The 22,070-nt window shown below is 46.9% G+C and overlaps 1 protein-coding gene across 1 annotated transcript in view; it reads right to left on the bottom strand.

Moving 5' to 3' along the window:
* Window positions 1-5,186: 5,186 nt before the first annotated feature.
* TTF1 (transcription termination factor 1) overlaps window positions 5,187-22,070 on the bottom strand; it is a 45,641-nt gene continuing 28,757 nt past the window's right edge. The window contains exons 8-12 of the mRNA XM_060251584.1: window positions 17,780-18,002; window positions 14,468-14,557; window positions 11,824-11,889; window positions 8,447-8,532; window positions 5,187-5,723 (exon numbers count right to left, since the gene is read on the bottom strand). Coding sequence (XP_060107567.1) covers window positions 5,503-5,723; window positions 8,447-8,532; window positions 11,824-11,889; window positions 14,468-14,557; window positions 17,780-18,002 — 686 coding nt within the window. The 3' untranslated portion in view covers window positions 5,187-5,502. The remainder of the gene's footprint in view (window positions 5,724-8,446; window positions 8,533-11,823; window positions 11,890-14,467; window positions 14,558-17,779; window positions 18,003-22,070) is intronic.

The following is a 22,070-nucleotide window of genomic DNA, read 5'->3' as shown; positions in this document are numbered from 1 at the left end:
AAATGGAAGGAAGCGGCTTCAGCGCCAAGGCAGTGCCAGGACATCAGGTTACCAACCGATGGATGTGTGTGTGTGTGGAGACTGGTCAGACTGCTTTGCAGTCGGTTGTCCGAAAAAACAGGACAGGCTCCCACCCTCCTTTCAAAAGCAATGTACTTGAAGTGAATAGAGCACTGGTCAGGGGCTGGCCTTTACCGTGAGCCCTCTTTCTCTCCCTCCCTCCAATGTTGTGTTTTGTATGTATTTTAAGTCTGTTTTTTTAAATTGTTGTAATAATGTGTGATGTGTGTAGGGGGTTCCTTTTAATGGTTGGAAAAGCTGATTTAATCATACGTGTTTTTAATCATACGTGATTAAATCATACGTGTTTTAGCCGCCCGAGGGGCCCTTTGAAGGCCAAAAATGCAGGACACCATTTCGCAAATGAATCAGTTTAATAATTAAATTTGTAATTTACAGATCTATAATTTACAAATTAGAATTGATTTACAGCAGGGGTGGCCAACGGTAGCTCTCCAGATGTTTTTTTGCCTACAACTCCTATCAGCCATGCCGGCTGGGGCTGATGGGAGTTGTAGGCAAGAAACATCTGGAGAGCTACCGTTGGCCACCCGATTTACAGAATGGTGTCCTGCATTTCTGGCCTTCCAAGGGCCCCCAAGGTGGCTAATGGTTTAAAAACAGAATAAACTTTCCCACATCTGAGCAATGTGATTTTAGCCCTAACCCTCCCCCACTTTCAATCTGAAGCCTGCTAAATAACGCAGTCCAAGATCCTGCCTGAACCTGCCTCCTCACTCAGATTGTGGCCCAGAGCACTGCCCTCAGTTCACATCAGGATTCAGGCCACGGCCAGCAGTTCCTGCCCTAGGATGTAATTCGTAGAGTTTTAAAAAGGCAGACAGGACAATGTGGGACAGGGTTCGCGATATTTCAGGGCCAAAACTGCTGCCCGTGTGGACAAAGAGAGCTTTGACGTGTCTACCAGGGGTGGCCAAACTGTGGCCCGGGAGCCCACGTGGCTCTTTCACACATATCGTGCGGCTCTCGAAACCCCCACTGCCCCATTGACCAGCTTGGAGAAGGCGTTTCTCCCTTTAAATCACTTCTCCACGCTAAATCAGTCAACGGCTTAGAGAATGCCTTTAAAGTTGCTTTCTTTCCATCTCTCCCTCCCTTCCCATCTTCGTGTCTTGCGGCTCTCAAAGCTCTGATCTTTATTCTGTGTGGTTCTTATGTTTAAACAAGTCTGGCCATCCCTGGTGTATATATACCCTGAGCCTCTTGTCTCCAAGGTGCTACCAAACACAAATCTAATTGCTGCCCTAGAGGGGCACCTCCCTTGTGCTCTGAAAACATGTTCCCTTTGTATGGAACATCCATCTCAAGCCTGCTTTATTAAGCTTGGTCCCACCACAAAGGTATGAGATCCATCCATCCAAGTCAAGTCAAGTCAAAGCTAACTTATGGCGACCCCTAGTGGGGTTTTCAAGGCAAGGGATGTTCACAGGTGGTTCCCCGTTGCCTGCCTCTGCGTCACAACCATGGTATCCTTTAGCGCAGCGGTCCCCAACCTTTTTGGCACCAGGGACCCATTTTGTGGAAGACAATTTTTCCATGGACTGGGCGAGGGGGTGGGGGAGAGGATAGTTTCGGGATAATACAATTGTGCACTTTATTTCTATTAGTTTGGTGTGGTGGTTAAGTGTGCGGACTCTTATCTGGGAGAACCGGGTTTGGTTTCCCACTTGTTGGAATACAAGCTATGTACATTCCAGCCATTATATAGTTAACTGTGTGTTTACCTGATAGAGGAAGTGATGTATTGTGACCTAAACTCAATTGTGGGATGGTTCTTACTTTGCCCGCGAAAGTTGAGAACACAACATTGGTCAGAGAGGATGTTAGGTGTGAAATGCTTTGATCTTGTATGCAAGGTTTATTGCTCTTCTTCCTGGCGAAATGCTTTTTGGGGAGAAGAACGGTGAAGACAAAGAACGTAGCCATGTAGATAAGACGTAGATAGAACTAGCTGGTAAGCTAGATGTTTTTTCTGTTTTATCCCAAGTACCCTATCCTGATGTTTTCTAGTAAACTTTATTTCTTTTGCTAAGCTTAAGCCTCGACTCCAATTACTGCCACTCCAAACCTCTGAATTTAGCATGTATTTCCCAACACCACTCCTCCACTTGCAGCTGCTAGAATGGCCTTGGGTCAGCCATAACTCTCGCAGAGTTGTCCTTGAAAGGGCAGCTTCTGGGGAGAGCTCTCTCAGCCCCATCCACCTCACAGGGTATCTGTTGTGGGGGAGGAAGGTCAAGGAGATTGTGAGCCACTCTGAAATTCGGAGTGGAGGGCAGGATATAAATCCAATGTCGTCTACTTATTGCTGCATTGTAATATATAATGAAGTGATTATACAACTCAAGGCCCAGTTGCTAACAGGCCACGGACCAGTACCAGTCCTCAGACCGGGGGTTGGGGGCCCCTCGTTTAGTGGGTCTCCCAAATCCTGACCTGGGCTGACCCTCCTTAGCTTCTGAGCTCTGACAAGATCAGGCTAGCCTTGGCTATCCAGATCAGGGTATGGGAATACAGCTCCCTGTAAACTTAAACAACTGACTTAGTCAACTTACTTAGAGCCAGTTTGGTGTAGTGGTTAAGTGTGCGGACTCTTATCTGGGAGAACCGGGTTTGATTCCCCACTCCACTTGCACCTGCTGAGATGGCCTTGGGTCAGCCATAGCTTTCATAGAAGCTGTCCTTGAAAGGGCAGCTGCTGTAAAAGCACTCTCAGCCCCACCTAACCTCACAGGGTGTTTGTTTTTTTTGGGGGGGGGGGGGAGGTGGAGGAGATTGTGACCGCTCTGAGACTCTGAAATTCAGAGTACAGGGCGGGATATAAATCCAAAATCTAGATTATTTCCTTGTGAAGATCTTGCTTATCTTTTAGCTAATAATGGAAGAGGATTCCTTCCCTTGCTCTAGTGGACAAACTGTGGCTCGGGTGCCACAGATGGCCCTTTCACACATATTGTGTGGCTCTCGAAGCCCCCACCACCCCATCGGCCAGCTTGAAGAAGGCACTTGTCTCTTTAAGTAACTTCTCTAAGCCAAGCCAGCCAGTAGCTTGGAGAGAATGCATTTGAATTTAAAGCTGCTTTCTTTCCACCCGTCTCTCCCCATCTATTTCCTTCCTTCCTTGATCCGACGTTCATGTCTTGCGGCTCTCAAATGTCTGACATTTATTCTATGTGGCTCTTACATTCAGCAACTTTGGCCAACCCTGCTGTACTGGCCCCTCCAAACCTACGTGGATCAGAGTGGGGGTCAGCTGCCAGCGATTCAAGGAGGACCCATGCGACTGGTAAAAAGCAGAAAGCAAACTAGCATTCCATTAACCAACCTGATGCCCTCATCAACACATACAAACAGCAACGTTCTCACGGCACATGTGAAGAACATGCTGTTGTGGAGCATGCAAAGGGCCAGAAATGACTTTGGTAGGTGCATTATCCCCAGTTAGCAGCAATCATGTGCGCATATAAGGGTGCAGACGTAAGAAATGGGGGGGGGGTGCGCACACGGAGCAATATCATAAAAGTGAGGCCGCAAGATCCAAACAGCCAAGAGAAAGAAGCCTTAAAGGATAAAAACGTCCTGTCAACAAAGGAAAGGATCCACGCAGAGCCAGGGTGGCGCGCGCCCCTCTCTTCTGAGGTTTGCAAACTCTGTTCATCTGGCACGGCCAATTCATCCACAACCAGGTATTTCGCTCCTTTTTCCGGATCTTGTTTTCATGTGTTGTGCAGAATCATGCGCTTACATCCAGCCTTCTAGCCTTGCTCTGGCATAGCTTATCTCCCTCCCCCCCATGCATGTGTACACACACGATATGAGGATGCGCCGGAGCTTTTTACACCAACCTTTATTGCGTCTTATTTCAACTGCTGCACTAAATGTTTTGCTCCCCACCTGTTGTTCTAGAGCAGGGGTGGCCAACGGTAGCTCTCCAGATGTTTTTTTTGCCTACAACTCCCATCAGCCCCAGCCAGCATGGCCAATGGTTGTGCGTTAATGCCACTGGGGGCAGCCCAGCCCAGACCCAGGCAGTCGCTGCACCCTGCGAGAGAGAGATGGATGGAAGAGGAGCAGATGGCGGCCTGCCCCATGGCACTCCTGCCCTACATCATTGGGACTTGCGTGTTTGTGCGCATGTGTGTACCTCCAGGGGCTGGCCTGAAGTGCCGCACTGCCTTTGTGCCAGCCCTAAACGGTGTCAATGTTGTCTTTGTACAAAATGCGGGACATACAGATCACAAACAGTGGCCCGGCGTTGCATCTTTGTTGAGGGAGCGTCCACCGGCAGAGGACAGAGATCACGGCTGAAATTGAATCCGGCAAAGACAGAGGTCCTTTGCTTGGGTCGGGGCACTCTGGGAGGGGAAATATCTCTCCTGGTTTTTGACGGGGCACCATTGAAAGCGGCGTGACGAGTCAGGAGCCTGGGAGTTCTACTGGAGCCTTCATTATCAATGGAGGCCCAGATAGCAGCCACTGCCGAGTCAGCCTTTTTTCATCTGAGGCGGGCAAGGCAGCTGGCTCCCTTCCTAGAGCGTCAGGACCTGGCAACAGTGATCCACGCAACGGTCACCTCGAGATTGGATTACTGTAATGCCCTCTACATGGGGCTGCCTCTGTGCCGAACCCGGAAGCTGCAGCTGGTGCAGAACGCAGCTGCCAGACTGTTGCTGGGGCTCCCAAAGTGGGAGCATATACAGCCGGGGCTGCGCGAACTGCACTGACTGCCCGTTATATACCGGATTCGCTACAAAGTGCTGGTTATTACCTTTAAAGCCCTATATGGCCGAGGACCTGCCTACCTTAGGGACCGTCTCTCCCCGTATGAACCCCAGAGAACACTGAGGTCAGCAGGGAAGAACCTGCTGACTATTCCCGGGCCAAAAGAGGTAAAGCTACAGAGTACCTGTACTCGGGCCTTCTCTGCTATGGCTCCACGCGTATGGAACCAGCTTCCGGAGGAAATGCGGGCCCTGCGGGACTTTGAACAGTTCCGCAGGGCCTGCAAGACCAAGACCATTCTTTTCCGAATGGCCTTCACCGACTAAGAGAGAGACTGCTGAGCAAGCCCACCATCTGTATAATAGCACTAACATATTAATTAATTTTACTGTTTTAGAATTTTAATAGAATTTTAATCAAACTGTTACATTAGTATTGTTAAACATTGTACAATGCATATATTGACCTGTGTTGTTAGCCGCCCTGAGCCTGCCTCGGTGGGGAGGGCGGGATATAAATAAAATTGATGATGATGACGGCTGTCAGACTGGGGGGGGGGGAGGCACTGCCCCCCACCTCTATACCGCTTTCCTGAAGCCGCTTTGAATATTCATCCGAGAATCCAATATTAAAAGATCATAAAAATAAAGCTCTGCTATTTTCTCTTTTGACGTCAGCGTTGCCCCTTCCTTCTCCCGGTTAGGAGATCTCCGAGCCCCCCGTGGGGTTCTCTGTCGTCTGCTCACGCTCGTCTTCGTCCTCATCCTCAGAATCCTCTATCAGCTCGTCGCTGCTCTCCTGAAAGATGTCTTGGAACTGGAACGCTTTCCTCTGCTCCTTGACTTCAGTGGATTGCGCTTTGGCAGCTTTCATCGATTTCAGCTTTGGAAGCGTCACTTTGTAAAGGTGATCGATGATTTCTTTTAAAAAAACAACAACAGCAGAACAGATCAAAACTGAGGCCAGCCTGCGTGCCGGTGGGAGGGGAGAGGAGCGGACGCCTCCTGGAGACTCTGCGTGACATTTGTGGCTTCGCTAATGCAAAACGTTTCGTTTGCTTCTAGGTAAGGACGAGGGGACACACGTGAATGAGGCAAGCTGGAATTCACTGTCACAGGAGTTGGTGGCGGCTGCAAGCATAGACAGCTTCGAGAGGGAGTTGGATATACATATGGAGCAGAGGTCCATCAGGGGCTATTAGCCACAGCTTATCGTTGGAACTCTCTGTCTGGGGCAGTGATGCTCTGTATTCTTGGTGCTGGCGGGGGGGATACAGTGGGAGGGCTTCTAGTGTCCTGGCCCTACTGGTGGACCTCCTGATGGCACCTGGGGTTTTTTGGCCACTGTGTGACACAGTGTTCGACTGGATGGGCCATTGGCCTGATCCAACATGGCTTCCCATGTTCTTATGAGATACTCTGGACCTTTCAGGGCATCTCTCTTTTTTGGAATGAGGCCCAGTGTAATGATTTGAATTTATATATGAGTGTGTTCCTTTAATTGTTGGTAAGCTGCAGTAGAGAAAGAGGGGGATTGAGTGTGAGGTGATTGGTTGGTGACGGAGTGTGGGCAGAGCTAAAAAGTACGTCTGGAGGGAGGGAGAGAGAGGGAGGAGGAGAGAGAAAGAGGGAGGGAGGGACGGGGAGAGGAAGGGAGAGATACCAGCTGTGAACCCTCAGCACAGTGATAGCGGTTAACAGTCAGTCATGATCAGACAGCACTCTGCAGAGTCTGAGAAGCAGTCTTCTGATTAGAATCCTATACTAGTGCTGTGAAAAAGCATTTAAGATTTTATAGAAGAAAAGTAGAATACTTTAGAGGGCATATTAGGGGCTAGAAAGAGAGCCAAAACCTAATATGGTCAGAATATTATGGCGGTGTGAGAGACAGAGGCTGTCGGAAAGTTGAATTAGGAAGAGAAAGGAGGATTTGAGAGGGGGGGGGGAGGAGTGTGTGAAGTGAAAGAGTGAACGCCTCCGTCAGAAGTTACTGTTATTCCTTGAAGAATTAAGCTACAAACATCTTGAAACCAATACTCTTATTGTACAAATAAAGTTTTATTTTGTTTTATATTAGCTAGGGGTCCTATGATTTTAAAACAGGGGCGTCTCACCCTCGGGGCCACACAGCTCAACAAAGAAGTCTTAGAGCTTGGGCACAGTTCAGTGGGGAATGTTAAATAAAGTGCTTGGAATTAAATTCAAGGGGACTGGCCCCCAGAAGGGCTCAGGGGAGGAGAGGGAAAAAAGTAAACTGCAGCTAGCTCAAAGGTATAGTTTCGGAGGGCAAGCTGAAACGGACATCCTTGTGTCCTTATCGGGACATTTTTTGTAGAAAGATCCTAGCACGCACTCATTTACATATTAGGCCACACCCCCTGGTGCCCCTATTGTTTTGCATAGGGCCTTTTTTGTTGAAAAAATAAGGCTAGCTGGAACTCATTTGCATATCAGGCCACACCTCCTGATGTCAAGCCAGCCGGAACTGCATTCCGGTACGTTCCTGTTCAAAAACAGCCCTGGTCCTTATAAGGGGGATAAAAGGACTCGGGGAGCCGCATTCTGACATATCTGGCAAAGGGAGCTTTGATTCTCAAAAGCTCATCCCTCGGAAACCTTGTTAGGCTGACAGGTGTTCCTGGACTCAAATCCAACTCTTGGTTAGGTCCTGGTGGCTGTCAGGCTTACGGCTGCCTCCTCCTAAAGAGACGCCACAGAATCAGCAGGCTGCAATCCGAATCGCTTCTGCCATGTTTCGACTCAGGCCCTTTCACTCTGCCCAAATGAGCCTTTGGGGCGGGGGCAGTTTGCACACAGCCGTCCGGACTGGTAGAACTTCGTCCTTTTATTTCTACTTCGCAGGCAATCCTGTTAAGATGCGGGGAAGCCAGCAGGCCTCTCTCCCTGGCAAAGCAGGTGCGCAGGTGTGTGTTTGTAAGCTGGTGTGTTTTTAAGCTGCCTTGAGTTTGATTCAATTAAAGGGAAGGGAGGGAAAAAATATCCCCAAATGGAGGTGGGGTCATTTATTCACTGTTGGCGGGACTGTAAGGTTATACAAACTTTTTGGCAACAAGTAATCTCCAAAATTAAAGACATTACTGGATATACAGTTCCCGGGAAGCCAGAGACTATACTCCTGAATTTTTTGGAAAGAAAGCTCAGTTCCACCAATTAGAAGGGACCTTATCGCTTTATTATTATCTGCTGCGAAAACATCAATCGCGTCGTACAGAAAAAACAAGACCCCGCACCCCCCCCACACACTTAAAGACTGGTTCACAAAAATTTGGACTCATCTATTAACGGACAAAATATCAAAACCACAGAAGTCTCAACACAACATTCGGATTACCATGCTTGGTGGTTCCCTCTACTCGAGAACATTGATGCACTGTTGGAAAACTACAAACCTTTAAACTTTCAGCGTTCCCATTTTTTGGAAGCCAGTTGGTTACTCTGATCTCCAATGGACATATGGTTGGAAATAAGTAGTCAGCAAGATTTTGTAAAGTTAGATTTTCTTTTGTATGTTTCTATTTGAATTACTTGCGTTGTTATTGAAATAAGAAAATTCATAAAATTAATAAAAAGGTGTATTAAAAAAAAATACCCCCAAATAGCGTAAGCCGGAGGAAAAGCCTCACCTGGAAAGGTTTTTCGGTTCCAAAGGGGGACCTGAGTAGCCTTGAGCCTGTAAAATCTCCTCTGGATGTAATCTGGAGGGACGTCTCTGAAGGGGAAAACAGACAACAATTAACCTTGCAGTGCTGGCAAGATGAGATGGCTGGACAGCGTTACTGATGTAACTAAAATGAATTTGAGCGGACTTCAGAGGGTAGTGGAAGACAGGAGGGCCTGGCATGACTTGGTCCACAGGGTCGCAAAGAGTCGGACTCGACTGTGCGACTGAACAACAACAAACTGACACCTACATACCTCTCCGGCACAAGCTGTGGAATATCACCCATGTGTTAAAGTAGACCAGTGGCTAAGAATACTTAGAATCACAGAATCATAGAGTTGGAAGAGACCTCCAGAGTCATCTAGTCCAACCCCCTGCGCAATGCTGGAAGCTCACAAACACCTCCCCCTAAATTCACAGGTTCTTCATCGTTGTCAGATGGCCATCTAGCCTCTGTTTAAAAACCTCCAGGGAAGGAGAGCCCACCACCTCCCGAGGAAGCCTGTTCCACTGAGGAATTGCTCTAATGGTCAGGAGGTTCTTCCTAATGTTGAGCCAGAAACTCTTTTGATTTAATCTCAACCCATTGGTTCTGGTCCTACCTTCTGGGGCCACAGAAAACAATTCCACCCCATCCTCTATATGACACCCCTTCAAGTACTTGAAGATGGGTGATCATATCACCTCTCAGCCGCCTCCTCTCCAGGCTAAACATCCCCAGCTCCTTCAACCTTTCCTCACAGGACTTGGTCTCCAGACCCCTCACCATCTTCGTCGCCCTCCTCTGGACCCCTTCCAGCTTGTCTATATCCTGCGCCATAATAAAAGTAACTATCCAAAAAGTTAATGGAAATTGGCCTCCTGACGGCCACTTTGCATGTGGGGTTCTGGATGCACCCTGGTGGTGTCTGAATTCTGAAACTGCCTTCGTCAGATTAACACACACAAATTTGGGGCAAAAAGAAGAGAGGAGTGCTCCAAATCACTGATAGCCTGCAGCCAGATTAGCTATTGGGAGTCTGTGCAGAGTGGATCTTGGAGCGATTCACAGATGGGCTTGGCTGAGCCAGAGGCCTCCCCTACAACTGCCCAGGGAAAGCTTTAGGTAACGGAAGGACTGTCTTCTTCCAGATATTCTTACCCTGGAACTGAGGCTGCAGGGAGACGCCCTCCTGACTGTTTCGCCAATCAAAGAAGCTCATCAGGTGGGCGCACAAGAGAAGGTCTTTTCAGTGGCAGCCCTGCGATTATGGAACTACGTCCCTAGGGAGGTGCGCCTGGACCCCTCATTGTCAATCTTCAGGAGGCAATTAAAGACAGCTTTATTTAGGACTGCATTTGGATTTAGTTTTTATTATTGGCAGTCCTAATGGGAGTTTTTATTAACTCTGACTTTTATGTGCTTTATAACCATTGTTTTATTTATGCTGTAAACCTCCTTGGGGGATGTGGAATGTTATAACACAGCACGATCTCAACAGAGCTCAAAAGCTAAGCGGGGTTGGTACTTGGATGGGAGACCACCAAGGAAGAGTTTGCAGAGGCAGGCAATAGCAAGCCACTTCTGCTTCATCACTTGCCAAAAAACCCCATGGGGGTCACCATACGTCAGCTGCAACTTAATGGGACACTGTGCAAAGACATGGCGGCTACAAGCATAGCCAGCTTCAAGAGGGGATTGGATAAACATATGGAGCAGAGGTCCATCAGTGGCTATTAGTCACAGTCTATTGTTGGAACTCTCTGTCTGGAGCAGTGATGCTCTGTATTCTTGGTGCTTGGGGGGGCACAGGGGAAGGGCTTCTAGCCCCACTTGTGGACCTCCTGATGGCACTTGGTTTTTTTTGCGGCCACTGTGTGACACAGAGTGATGGACTGGATGGGCCATTGACCTGATCCAACATGGCTTCTCTTATGTTCTTATGTGACACAGAGTGTTGGACTGGATGGGCCATTGGCCAGATCCAACATGGCTTCTCTTATGTTCTTATGTGACACAGAGTGTTGGACCGGATGGGCCATTGGCTAGATCCAACATGGCTTCTCTTATGTTCTTATGTGACACAGAGTGTTGGACTGGATGGGCCATTGGCCTGATCCAACATGGCTTCTCTTATGTTCTTAAGACGCATGAGCCTCCCTTGAGTGCCACAAGGTGCTCACAAAGCAGATAGAATACCACTGAAAAACAATGAGTACACTTCAATCCTTATGTATAATTTATCCTATACAACTGTAAACCAGTGTATACAAATATCAGTATCAATTTCCAATTTCTTCTCTCCAGAAAAATTTACGAATTTATTACAAGCAAGAATTAGTTCCAATACTTTCCAACAGAGGGATCGATACTCTTTAGGAATCCTTCCTCCAACAAACAAAGTTCATAATTGCAGTCCATAACTTCTTGTGAAATTCTTTCCAATGGAGGGGGCCAGGAAATCCTTACAGCCTTCTTAAGACGTCTCCTCTAGATTTCAAGACGTTTCAATACTGGTCTTCAGTTAAGCAGGCTGTTAAAATGGAACCTGATTTCAATGACTCAAAGTTCAAAGCTAAAACAGAATCACTGGAACCCGATGAAATTACTGAAATTGGGTTCCATTCTAACAGCCTGATTATGAACTTTGTTTATTGGAGGAAGGATTTCTGAGGATTATCAATCCCTCTATTGGAAAGTATAGGAACTTAACTGCTGCTTGTAATAATTTGTAAATTTTTCTGGAGGGAAGAAATTGGAAATTGATGTGGATATTTGTATACACTGGTTTAAAGTTGAATATAGGATAAATTATATATGAAGACTGAAGTATACCCATTATTTTTCAGTGGTATTCTATAAGCTTTGAATTTACACTAAAACCCCTTCTCCTGTGGTATTTCCAAGGTACACACAGCTAAGAAATATTTTTTATTTAAGAGGGGGAAGCAGGTAATGACCTCCAGAAGGTGCGACCCCTTTCAAGGCAGTGAGAGCTGAAAGGTCCCCTCCTCTTGTCCCTGTCTGTTTCTAACCCCTAGCAGGAGCAATTCTAGAAGTTTCCTTTCGGGCTTTTGCCCAGCTCCCGGCTGGAACTCCATCAGCATTTTTACCTGTCCCTTTGCTCACCCTGGAAACGCCCTCGTTTCCTTTAAGAGGGCCTCGCTCAGAACTCTCTTACATTCTTTTTCATAAGCTGAAGCTGGAAACGTGATCATCTAGCCGTCATGCAATATACTAAAACCAGCAATGGAGTTTAACGATATTCTCTATGAAATACTGTAAGTTCTCTGTGAAATACTGTCCATAAATTCAATCTATGTTAATCATGCTTTCATATAACGGTTGTGGGGTTTTACCCTATAATATCGGAGAGAGCTTCCCAATCGACTTCATTTGCATCCTCGATGTTCATTTCATACAACCTGAAACACAGAATCAGTTTAGGGCTTTGGGGAAAGGGGGGGGGTGTTAACTCAAAAATTCCACAATGCCCAGTTGCCCCCAGGATTAAGCTATCCTTCTTTTTTCAGTTCACACCTCTTAAGACGACCAATTTGGTTCATATAACTTGTCATGCTATGTATACAGCGCAGAGCAGCTGGCTCTCTTTCCTCCTTTCTGCTGTCATTGTCTGTAGCCAGTTTGGTGTAGTGGTGAAGTGTGCGGACTCTTATCTGGGAGAACCGGGTTCGATTCCCCACTCCTCCACTTGCAACTGCTGGAATGGCCTTGGGTCAGCCATAGCTCTTAAGAGTTGTCCTTGAAAGGGCAGCTGCTATGAGAGCCCTCTCAGCCCCACCCACCTCATAGGGTGTCTGTTGTGGGGGGAGAAGATATAGGAGATTGTAAGCTGCTCTGAGTCTCTGATTCAGGGAGAAGGGCAGGGTATAAATCTGCAGTCGTCGTCTTCTTGTATCATGGAAGTTTAGACTGGAAACTCCTTGGTACAGGGACATACCTTTTGTGCCACTCTGTTAAGTGCCAGGAAAAAAACGAAGGAAAGGTCCCCTGTGCAAGCACCAGTCGTTTCCGACTCTGGGGTGATGTTGCTTTCACAATGTTTTCACGACAGACTTTTTATGGGGTGGTTTGCCATTGCTTTCCCCAGTCATCTACACTTTCCCCCCAGCAAGCTGGGGACTCATTTTACCAACCTCGGAAGGATGGAAGGCTGAGTCAACCTTGAGCCGGCTACCCGAAAACCCAGCTTCTGCCGGGGATCGAACTCAGGTCGTGAGCACAGCTTAGGACTGCAGTACTGCAGCTTTAACACTCTGCGCCACAGGGCTCTTGTTAAGTGCCAAGGCCACTATAAATATGTCTATGCCGGAAAAACTGATGTCACTGCGTTTTCAGGGAAGCTGTTGTAAGATTTCTATACACTTGTCAGGGATGCTCTAGGCCAGGGGTGGCCAACAGTAGCTCTCCAGATGTTTTTGCCTACAACTCCCATCAGCCCCAGCCAGCATGGCCGATGGCTGGGGCTGATGGGAGTTGTAGGCAAAAAACATCTGGAGAGCTACTGTTGGGTCACCCCTGCTCTAGGCTGATCCTGCATTGAGCAGGAGTTTGGACTTGATGGCCTGTATCCTATGATTCTATGCCATTACTGCTGGGGGTCTGTGGGCATAGTGGCGCCTGTCAACAGTTTTCCTGGTGCCTCCCAAGTCTTTCTAGAGCACAGGGCTTCCGACTGGCAACTGGAAATCCATAATATTATTGCTTTGGCAGCAGCTGCCACCGTGGCACAAGAATCTTCACTGGGACTTGAAGTAACTGCACATATGCAAGAAAACGTTTTATTGTTGTATGAAACACCTGATAAGCAAGGCTTCTGCCTGAAATGTTGAAGAGCTACTCTTAGAATTATGCATAACCTCAATCCCTAAGATTAAGAGAGCCAGTTTGGTGTAGTGGTTAAGTGTGCGGACTCTTATCTGGGAGAACCAGGTTTGATTCCCCACTCCTCCACTTGCACCTGCTAGCATGGCCTTGGGTCAGCCATAGCTCTGGCAGAGGTTGTCCTTGAAAGGGCAGCTGCTGTGAGAGCCCTCTCAGCCCCACCCACCTCACAGGGTGACTGTTGTGGGGGAGGAAGGTAAAGGAGATTGTGAGCCGCTCTGAGACTCTTCGGAGTGGAGGGCGGGATATAAATCCAATATCTTCTTCTTCTTCTAACATGGTGGGGTTGGCTCCACCTTCTGTGGCAGCCATTTTGTGGTTGTGCCCATCACCTGGTGTCAGAATTCCAAAGGTGTCTGTAAAGGTCTTGGACCTCTGCACCACTGCCATAATCTTGCTCTTGACCTCTCTGCGCACACACTTCAAATCTGCCCTATCTGATCGGGTGGTTAAGTAGGTGCTGGCTTAGTTGCTAGAGTCTACACCAGGGCTGGCTAAACCACGGCTCAGGAGCATGGCTCTTTCACATATATTGTGCGGCTCTCAAAGCCCACTGGCCAGCTTGGAGAATGCATTTAAAGTTAAAGTTGCTTTCTTTCTATCTCTCCCCCCCTCCCCCCCCCCAATCTATTTGCTTGCCTGCCTTTCTTCCTGTCTTGCGGCTCTCAAATATTGACATTGATGTCTTGTGGCTCTCAAACATCTGGTGTTTATTCTTTGCGGATCTTTTGTTACGCAAGTTTGGCCGCCCCTGGTCTACACCCTCTGCCACAGCAAAATCACATCACAAAGAACCCCTGAAACAGAAAATACGTTGTGAGCCGCCCTGAGCCCACTCGCAGGGTAAGGCGCGGTATAAACGGAATAAAATAAATAAAACAGAAGCATGACATTTGAGGCAGATCGTCACGTACGCTTTTATGAAGATTACCAAATATCTAAAAACACATCCATGCGCAATTATTGTCCCTATGCCATACATTCAAATACTTAACAAAGTTCTACGGTCCTCAGTCCATTGATTTGCATTGCATTCATCGCTCAAGAAACAAGCTCCTAAGAGTTCTAACAGTTTAAAACAGGAAAGCGAGCAAGTACCTTTCGATCAGGTTGATCTTGAACCACAAACTCTCGGGGGGCCTTGCCATCATCCGCCCACCGGACATCTTCTTGGTTAAGAATGAAAGCCTAATGCAAAAAAAGAAGAAGTCCAGAAAAACCAATCGTTTCTTAAGCCCCAAGATAGCTTCCTTAAAACAGATTTGGTATTTGTTTACTCGGTACAACCCGATTCACTGGGAGGCCAGGATTAAAAGTCTTTTTTAAAGCTGTGAGCTCACTGGGAAGCTCCCCCAGCTCACGACTTCCTCAGAATGCAGGTGGGCATCTATAAAACAGCAGCACCAGCAACCTACTTCATACCTGGCGTGGGGGAAGAGGGTGGTTTGTAAAGGCAGCAGGCGCTGATGGTAAAGCAACTGACATATTAAAATGCACGGCAGAATTTAAAAAAAAAAAAATTGCAGAAAAGTCCCCTGCTCAGGGCTGCTTTAGTAATACGTGGCAAGCATAGAAACAGAAGCCTCTTTTGGTTTGTGTTCAAAGACTTCAAGTATTTTATAGGATTTTAAATCCTTATGACACCCAGGTTAGGCAGGTTTTATTCCAATACTGCTTACAGGAGCTTAAGAGAAAAGGGACCTGCCAAAGTTCCCCAGCAAAAGAAGACTGAAGGGGACTAGAACGTAAGAGAAGCCATATTGGGTCAGGCCAATGGCACATCCAGTCTAACACTTTGTGTCACACGGTGGCCAAAAAACCCAAGTGCCATCAGGAAGTCCACCAGTGGGGCTAGAAGCCCTCCCGCTCTGCCCCCACCAAGCACCAAGAAGACAGAGCATCACTGCCCCAGACAGAGAGTTCCAACAACAGGCTGTGGCTAATAGGCACTGATGGACCTCTGCTCCAGGACTGTTATCTGGAAAATACCTGAAGGGCTGTCATATGGAACAGGGCAAAAGGCTTGTTTCTCTGCTGCTCTAGAGTGCCGGTGCCTACTGTATTCTATATGATAACTTACCAGTCCAAATGCAATTGGTAGAGTGACCCAGGCAGGGCTGGCCGAAAGTTTGTGGGTGCCCTAAGCAAACTATGCATTTGGTGCCCCTCAAGTTCAGCATTCTATTTTCTGTGGAGGCTAACCAGATGCTTCTGAGAAACCAAACATCAGACAAAGTGTGCACCTGCCCACAATGTGAACACCTAGTAAGCGGCATTCTGACATACGCAGCCTTTGCACTTGGGGGTTAGTTTCCAGCCTTTGACCACCCCCTCCTTCACCATTCCTCCCCTTAATCCCCCCAAAGATTCTAAGAAACTCACTCTGGTAGCCATCGGGACACATTTTACTCAATTAACTTGTCTACGCAGCAAAGGGGGGGGGGGATCAACTAATGTATGACCTGAAGACTGTCCAGGGTCAGATCTTGGTTTCCAAAATGTAAAGCACAGCAGTGAAAGGGAAGGGGCAGCCACCAGGGAGAGCTGGCCCGTGACCCACTTTAGGATTATGACCCACAGGTTGGGACTATTGCTTTAGAGCAGAGCTGTCGAACTCATTTGTTTTGAGGGCCGGATCAGACATAAATGAGACCTTGCTGGGCTGTGTCGGGCCGGGCCATATGCGTACCTATTTAAGATTAGATAGCAGATAGATAAACTTCATAAGGACACAGAAAAACACAAAGTTTTTGGGTTTTTTAAAAAAACTTAAAACATACTTAAAACATTAGCACTCATTGGTCTTAAAGGTGCTTTAAGAACATAAGAGAAGCCATGTTGGATCAGGCCAATGGACCATCCAGTCCAACACTCTGTGTCACACAGTGGCCAACCCCCCCCAAGTGCCATCAGAAGGTCCACAAGTGGGTCTAGAAGCCCTTCCACTTTGCCCCCCCCCCAAGCACCAAGCACCAAGAATACAGAAATACAGACAGTTCCAATAATATACTGTGGCTAATAGCCACTGATGGACCTCTGCTCCATATTTTTATCCAATCCTCTCTTGAAGTTGTAAATGCTTGTAGCCACCACCTCCTGTGGCAGTGAATTCCACTTGTTAATCACCCTTTGGGTGAAGAAGTACTTCCTTTTATCCATTTTAACCTGACTGCTCAGCAATTTCATTGAATGCCCACGAGTTTTTGTATTATGAGAAAGGGAGGAAAGTACTTCTTTCTCTACTTTCTCCATCTCATGCATAATCTTGTAAACCTCTATCATGTCACCCCACAATCAACGTTTCTCCAAGCTAAAGAGCCCAGAGTGTTTTAACCTTTCTTCATAGGGAAAGTGTTCCAAACTTTTAATCATTCTAGTTGCCCTTTTCTGGACTTTTTCCAGTGCTATAATATCCTTTTCAAGGTGCGGTGACCAGAATTGTACACAGTGTTCCAAATGAGACCGCACCATCAATTTATACAGGGGCATTCTTTGTATTTCTCCCATGGGAGCCAGGGAACTGGGCAAAGGAAGCTTTGGCTCTTTCCTGCCTTCCCCAGGGGACCAGTAGGCGGAGGAGCCTCAGCCAATAGAAAGAAGAGAGGCTTGGCTCAGTAGCTCTGCTGTGCCTGGCAAAGCAAGCTCTTCCTCCCCTCCCTCCTCCCCAAGGAAGAAGCCTCAGCCAATGGAGAAAATAGAGATTTTGCTCTGTAGTTCCTGTGCAACTGAACAAGCATTGCAAAGCAAGCTGTTACACAGAAGGAAGCAAGAGAGAGGGAGAAGGAAGCAGATGACAGTAAGTTGCTCGGGGGCCTGATTTGGCCTCTAGGCCAAATGTTTGACACCCCTGCTTTAGAGGACAGGACTCAAAACAATCATTTCTTATGGTCATGAACCAGCACAGTAAAACTTACATTAAGTACAGAGTGCAGGACTAGATCCCATGGGCTTAAGGTACACAAGGGTAGGTTTCAGGAAAACCTTTGGAGACACTTCCTAATGGGAAGAGTAGCTCAACAAAGGACACAACAGACAAGTGAAGTGTGACAAGTCATACCCAGCAGGAGTATTCAAATATAGGGCTTTCTACATTCTCCATTTCCCTCACTTGCGCATTCCTGTCGCTTTGGGTTTTCTTTTTCTGTTTCCCATGTCTTTTGCTCTCTCTAATGGTAAATCCGATACTATGCTGGTTTATGATCGGCGTATCTCCCTGCAGATTTAAAACCACAGGTTTTTATGCCACATGTAAAGCAATGTAATTTCGAACTGGCCACTAGAGAGAGCAAAACATGGGCAGAACAGGAAAAAGCCCTGAAGCGATGGGAACGCACAAGCAAGGAAGACGAGAATACGGAGAAGTCCCGTACACACCTGTTTCCCTCCCCCTCCCCAGCCCACGAGCCTTACCACTTCTGCTTGCACTGCCTCCAGTGCCTGGTGCCCACTTTGGCTTCAACTTTTGACCACGAGATGCCCTTGTAGAGATTCTCACGCACCACAGAGAGAACTTTGCCTTCATCCTTCTCCTCCACAGCCGAGTTGAACTCTTTGCAGTTCTCCTGCAGTATCTCTTCGACAGCCTGAATGAGTCTCTTGGTTTCCTCTTTGTTCCAACGGCCAGTATTGGGGCCTGAAGTTACAAAGGAAGAAAGAGATGCCTTTAAGGACTAGGCCTGGACATAGGATGGCTGTGAGCAGGGGTGGAACTGTAGCAGGAGCTCTTTTGTATATTAAGCCACACCCCCTGATGCAGCCAATCCTCCAGGAGCTTACAGGGCTCTTAGTACAGGGTCTCCTGTAAGCTCTTGGAGGATTGGCCAGGTCTTCCTTGATTGAGTCAATGCAGGGCTTTTTTTTTGTAGCAGGAACTCCTTTGCATATTAGGCCAGACACCCCTGATGTAGCCAATCCTTCAAGAGTTTAGTGCTTGGATGGGAGACCTTCCGGAAACCTGTGGTGCCTACGCCTAGATTTCTGGAGTGGAAGAAAGATACATGAATGGGCAAAGGAAAGAGATCACAGGCCAGATCAAGCGATGTACTGTTTTGTTTTGAACAAGTTAATCACAGGTTGTCTCACATTAATATGCTAAATCCGTCACTATTTAAGACACAACTTGGAGCAACACAATAAAACCTATGTGCAGATGGATCTCAGCTACAGTAATAAAAACCGCTATGAATTGTTAGGACCCAACCATTCATAATAAACTTTAACTACGCAGAAGGGGGGGGGACCCCAACAGTGTTGCTTGCGTTATTTTTAAATAGTATGTCCAAGATTTAGTTTGGCTTTGCTTCTTCTTTTTTTAAATCCATGTGTAAATGAAATTATAGCAAATAGAAGAAAAAGATATTGGATTTATATCCTGCCTTCCACTCCAAATCTCAGAGCGGCTCACAATCTCCTTTCTTTTCGTCCCCCACAACAGACACCCTGTGAGGTGAGTGGGGCAGAGAGGGCTCTCCCAGAGGCTGCCTTTTCAAGGACAGCTCCTGCAATACCTATGGCTGACCCAAGGCCATTCCAGCAAGTGCAAGTGGAGAAGTGGGGAATCAAACCCGGTTTCTCCCAGATAAGAGTCCGCACACTTAACCACTACACCAAACTCGCTCTCATATCAGATCACGTGATGTACTGCCATTTTTAATAGTAAGAAAGTGCTCCATCTCCTCTTTGGGAGGGCTGTATGAAACCAAGTTCAAGTTCATTTATATCCCGCCCTTCCGACCGAAGTGGCTCAGGGCGGCTCACAACACATAAAAATCTAACATAATTTGAATTTAAAACATCTTACACAGTTAAAACAGTAGAATAATAAAACATATAAAACATATAACGGCGGTCTATCAGAACTACACTCAGCTTCCGATGCCAGTTAATTATAAGCCAGCCGGAAGAGGGCTGTCTTACAGGCCCTGCGGAACTGACCAAGGTCCCGCAGGGCCCTCACCTCTTCCGGCAGTTGGTTCCACCAGAAAGGAGCCGTTATGGAGAAGGCCCTGTCCCTGGGGGATTGCAGGCGGCCTCCTTTGGCCCGGGGATAACAAGCAGATTTTGAGATCCCGATCTCAGTACTCTCTGGGGAACATGTGGGGACCAGGAGAGTTAAACTAACTTGAAACGTCCCCTCCAGTTTGTCCCACCTGTAGGGGATGCTGGTAGTAGCATCTATCCCCATCTGAATCATATTGAAACAGACCATGACTCTTGTGAGTCCAGGCCAATTTCTCATGCCACCAGGGACTCAGATGCTCAACCATTTATCTGAGTTTAACCAAAAAATGGAAATTTAGAGACGGGGCCCACTTCCACAGCTGATTCCAGTGTCTCATTATTATTTTTAGACGCGGCAAATATTTATTCAAATGCGGCTGACCCATATTTCAAAAGTATTGGGAAACTTCGTTTGTTTACAACACTTTAGAGTTCCAAAGTCCATCACAAGCACTAATTAGGCACACGAAGAAGAAGCGGCTATAAAATAACACCATCTGTTTCTTGGAACAGCAGCTGGCAAGATAAAAGTGAATCTTGGGGGGAGGGGGAGGAGATGATAAAAGCATTGTTTCCTTTCAACTTGCATGGAGGAGCTGTGGGCCGACTATGGCCTAGCGCTGGGCAAGTTCAGCGGCACGGACTCCGGTTCATTAATTCCCACTTGGGTTTTTTTTTGCGAAGTCGTGGGTTAAAAATCAGAGAACAAAGCACAGTCTGGATTATAGGGCCAGAGAATCTTGGAAGGTGTGACTGTGTGGAATTTCCAAATTATTTCTCTCTTCCCCCCCGCCCCCCCGACCCCAATTCTCTGTAGATTCTGTGCTAGGAAATGGAATAAAACCTGCCATCCCTAATGAGATATCATGATGTGAGATGGCTAGGCTGGGCAATATGTGATGTCACGGTAACCTGAGTGCTGTTGTGTTGTCTGTATATAAAACGTTTTTATTGTATTTTATTGTTTTGTTATATGTTGTACTTCGCGCCCTGAGCCCTACGGGAAATGGGCGGAATAGAAATTTACTAAGATAAATAAATAAATTCTCAGCTTGCGGATTATAATGTCATCTGCATAGGGGGGTGCCAGATAGAAAGCACCAATCTATTTCCAGTGGTTCATGGTCAAAGATATATCCAGTGAGGTGGCTCACCGCCTACAATATTGCCTTTTTGCAGGGTTCCCAACGTAGCAGCCATGGGTACCGTGGCACCCACAAAGTGCTTCAAGAGGGGATTGGATAAACATATGGAGCAGAGGTCCATCAGTGGCTATAATAGCCACAAAGGACAGATGGAATTTTCTGTCTGGGGCAAGTGATGCTCTGTATTCTTGGTGCTGGGAGTGGGGGGGGGGGCAACAGTGGGAGGGCTTCTAGTGTCCTGAGCCCACTTGTGGACCTCCTGATGACACCGGGGGGGGGGGCGTTGGCCACTGTGTGACATAAAGTGTTGGACTGGATGGGCCACTGGCCTGATCCAACATGGCTTCTCTTCTGTTCTTCACTCTCTGTCTGGGGCAGTGATGCTCTGTATTCTTGGTGCTTGGGAGGGCACAGTGGGAGGACTTCTAGTGTCCTGGCCCCACTGGTGGACCTCCTGATGACACCTGGGGTTTTTTTTGCCACTGTGTGACACAGAGTGTTGGACTGGATGGGCCACTGGCCTGATCCAACATGGCTTCTTGTTGGAATACAAGTTGTGCACATTCCAGCCATTATATAGTTAACTGTTTGTTTACCTGATAGAGGAAGTGATGTATTGTGACCTAAACTCAATTGTGGGATGGTTCTTACTTTGCCCGCGAAAGTTGAGAACACAACATTGGTCAGAGAGGATGTTAGGTGTGAAATGCTTTGATCTTGTATGCAAGGTTTATTGCTCTTCTTCCTGGCGAAATGCTTTTTGGGGAGAAGAACAGAGAAGACAAAGAAGTAGCCATGTAGATAAGACGTAGATAGACTAGCTGGTAAGCTAGATTGTTTTTCTGTTTTATCCCAAGTACCCTATCCTGATGTTTTCTAGTAAACTTTATTTCTTTTGTTAAGCTTAAGCCTCGACTCCAATTACTGCCACTCCAAACCTCTGAATTTAGCATGTATTCCCTAACATTTTGGTAGCAGATGATAAAAGATTCCAACAAATGGTAGCCAGAGAGATTGGTTGGTTCCATCAAACTGCTAAATATTGGAGCTTGGCATATTGGAAAGTGATTTTTTGAAGGCAAACAGGCAGAGAGTGAAAAAGTATTTTAAAGTGACCAGAAGCTGCTTGAAAGGCTGTATTTTTCGCTAACGGAACAATCAAAGGAACAAAGGACCCACTCACCGGGGAGCCTTGTTACATTGCTTGAGGCCGCTGAGCGAGGATCTGCATTTCAAAGTGGAAGCTGGAAACACAGAATTCCTCAACGCTGCATTTCTCCTGCTCTCCTGCTAAAGCCTGAATTCGAGGATGTCCGACAGAGAAGGGGAAAATCCCTCAACATCAGCTCTTGCAAGGAACGACGCCCAAGGAAACGCAATGCAACGTTCTGTGAGTAATGATGTGATTAATGTGAAAATTCCATGCTTAAATGAAAGCAATTTTAGATTCTGGTCAATGAAAATGAAACTGCTCCTTCGGGAGAAAAATTGCTATGAGGCAGTTTTCAATGAAAATAAGGATGAAATCCAAGATTTTGATATTAAAGATAATCGTG

Source organism: Heteronotia binoei, chromosome 12 (genome assembly GCF_032191835.1).
Source record: "Heteronotia binoei isolate CCM8104 ecotype False Entrance Well chromosome 12, APGP_CSIRO_Hbin_v1, whole genome shotgun sequence".
NCBI classification, from domain to species: Eukaryota; Metazoa; Chordata; class Lepidosauria; order Squamata; family Gekkonidae; genus Heteronotia; species Heteronotia binoei.
Note: the sequence above shows the minus strand (reverse complement) of the source record. Positions and strands in the feature narration are given on the sequence as shown.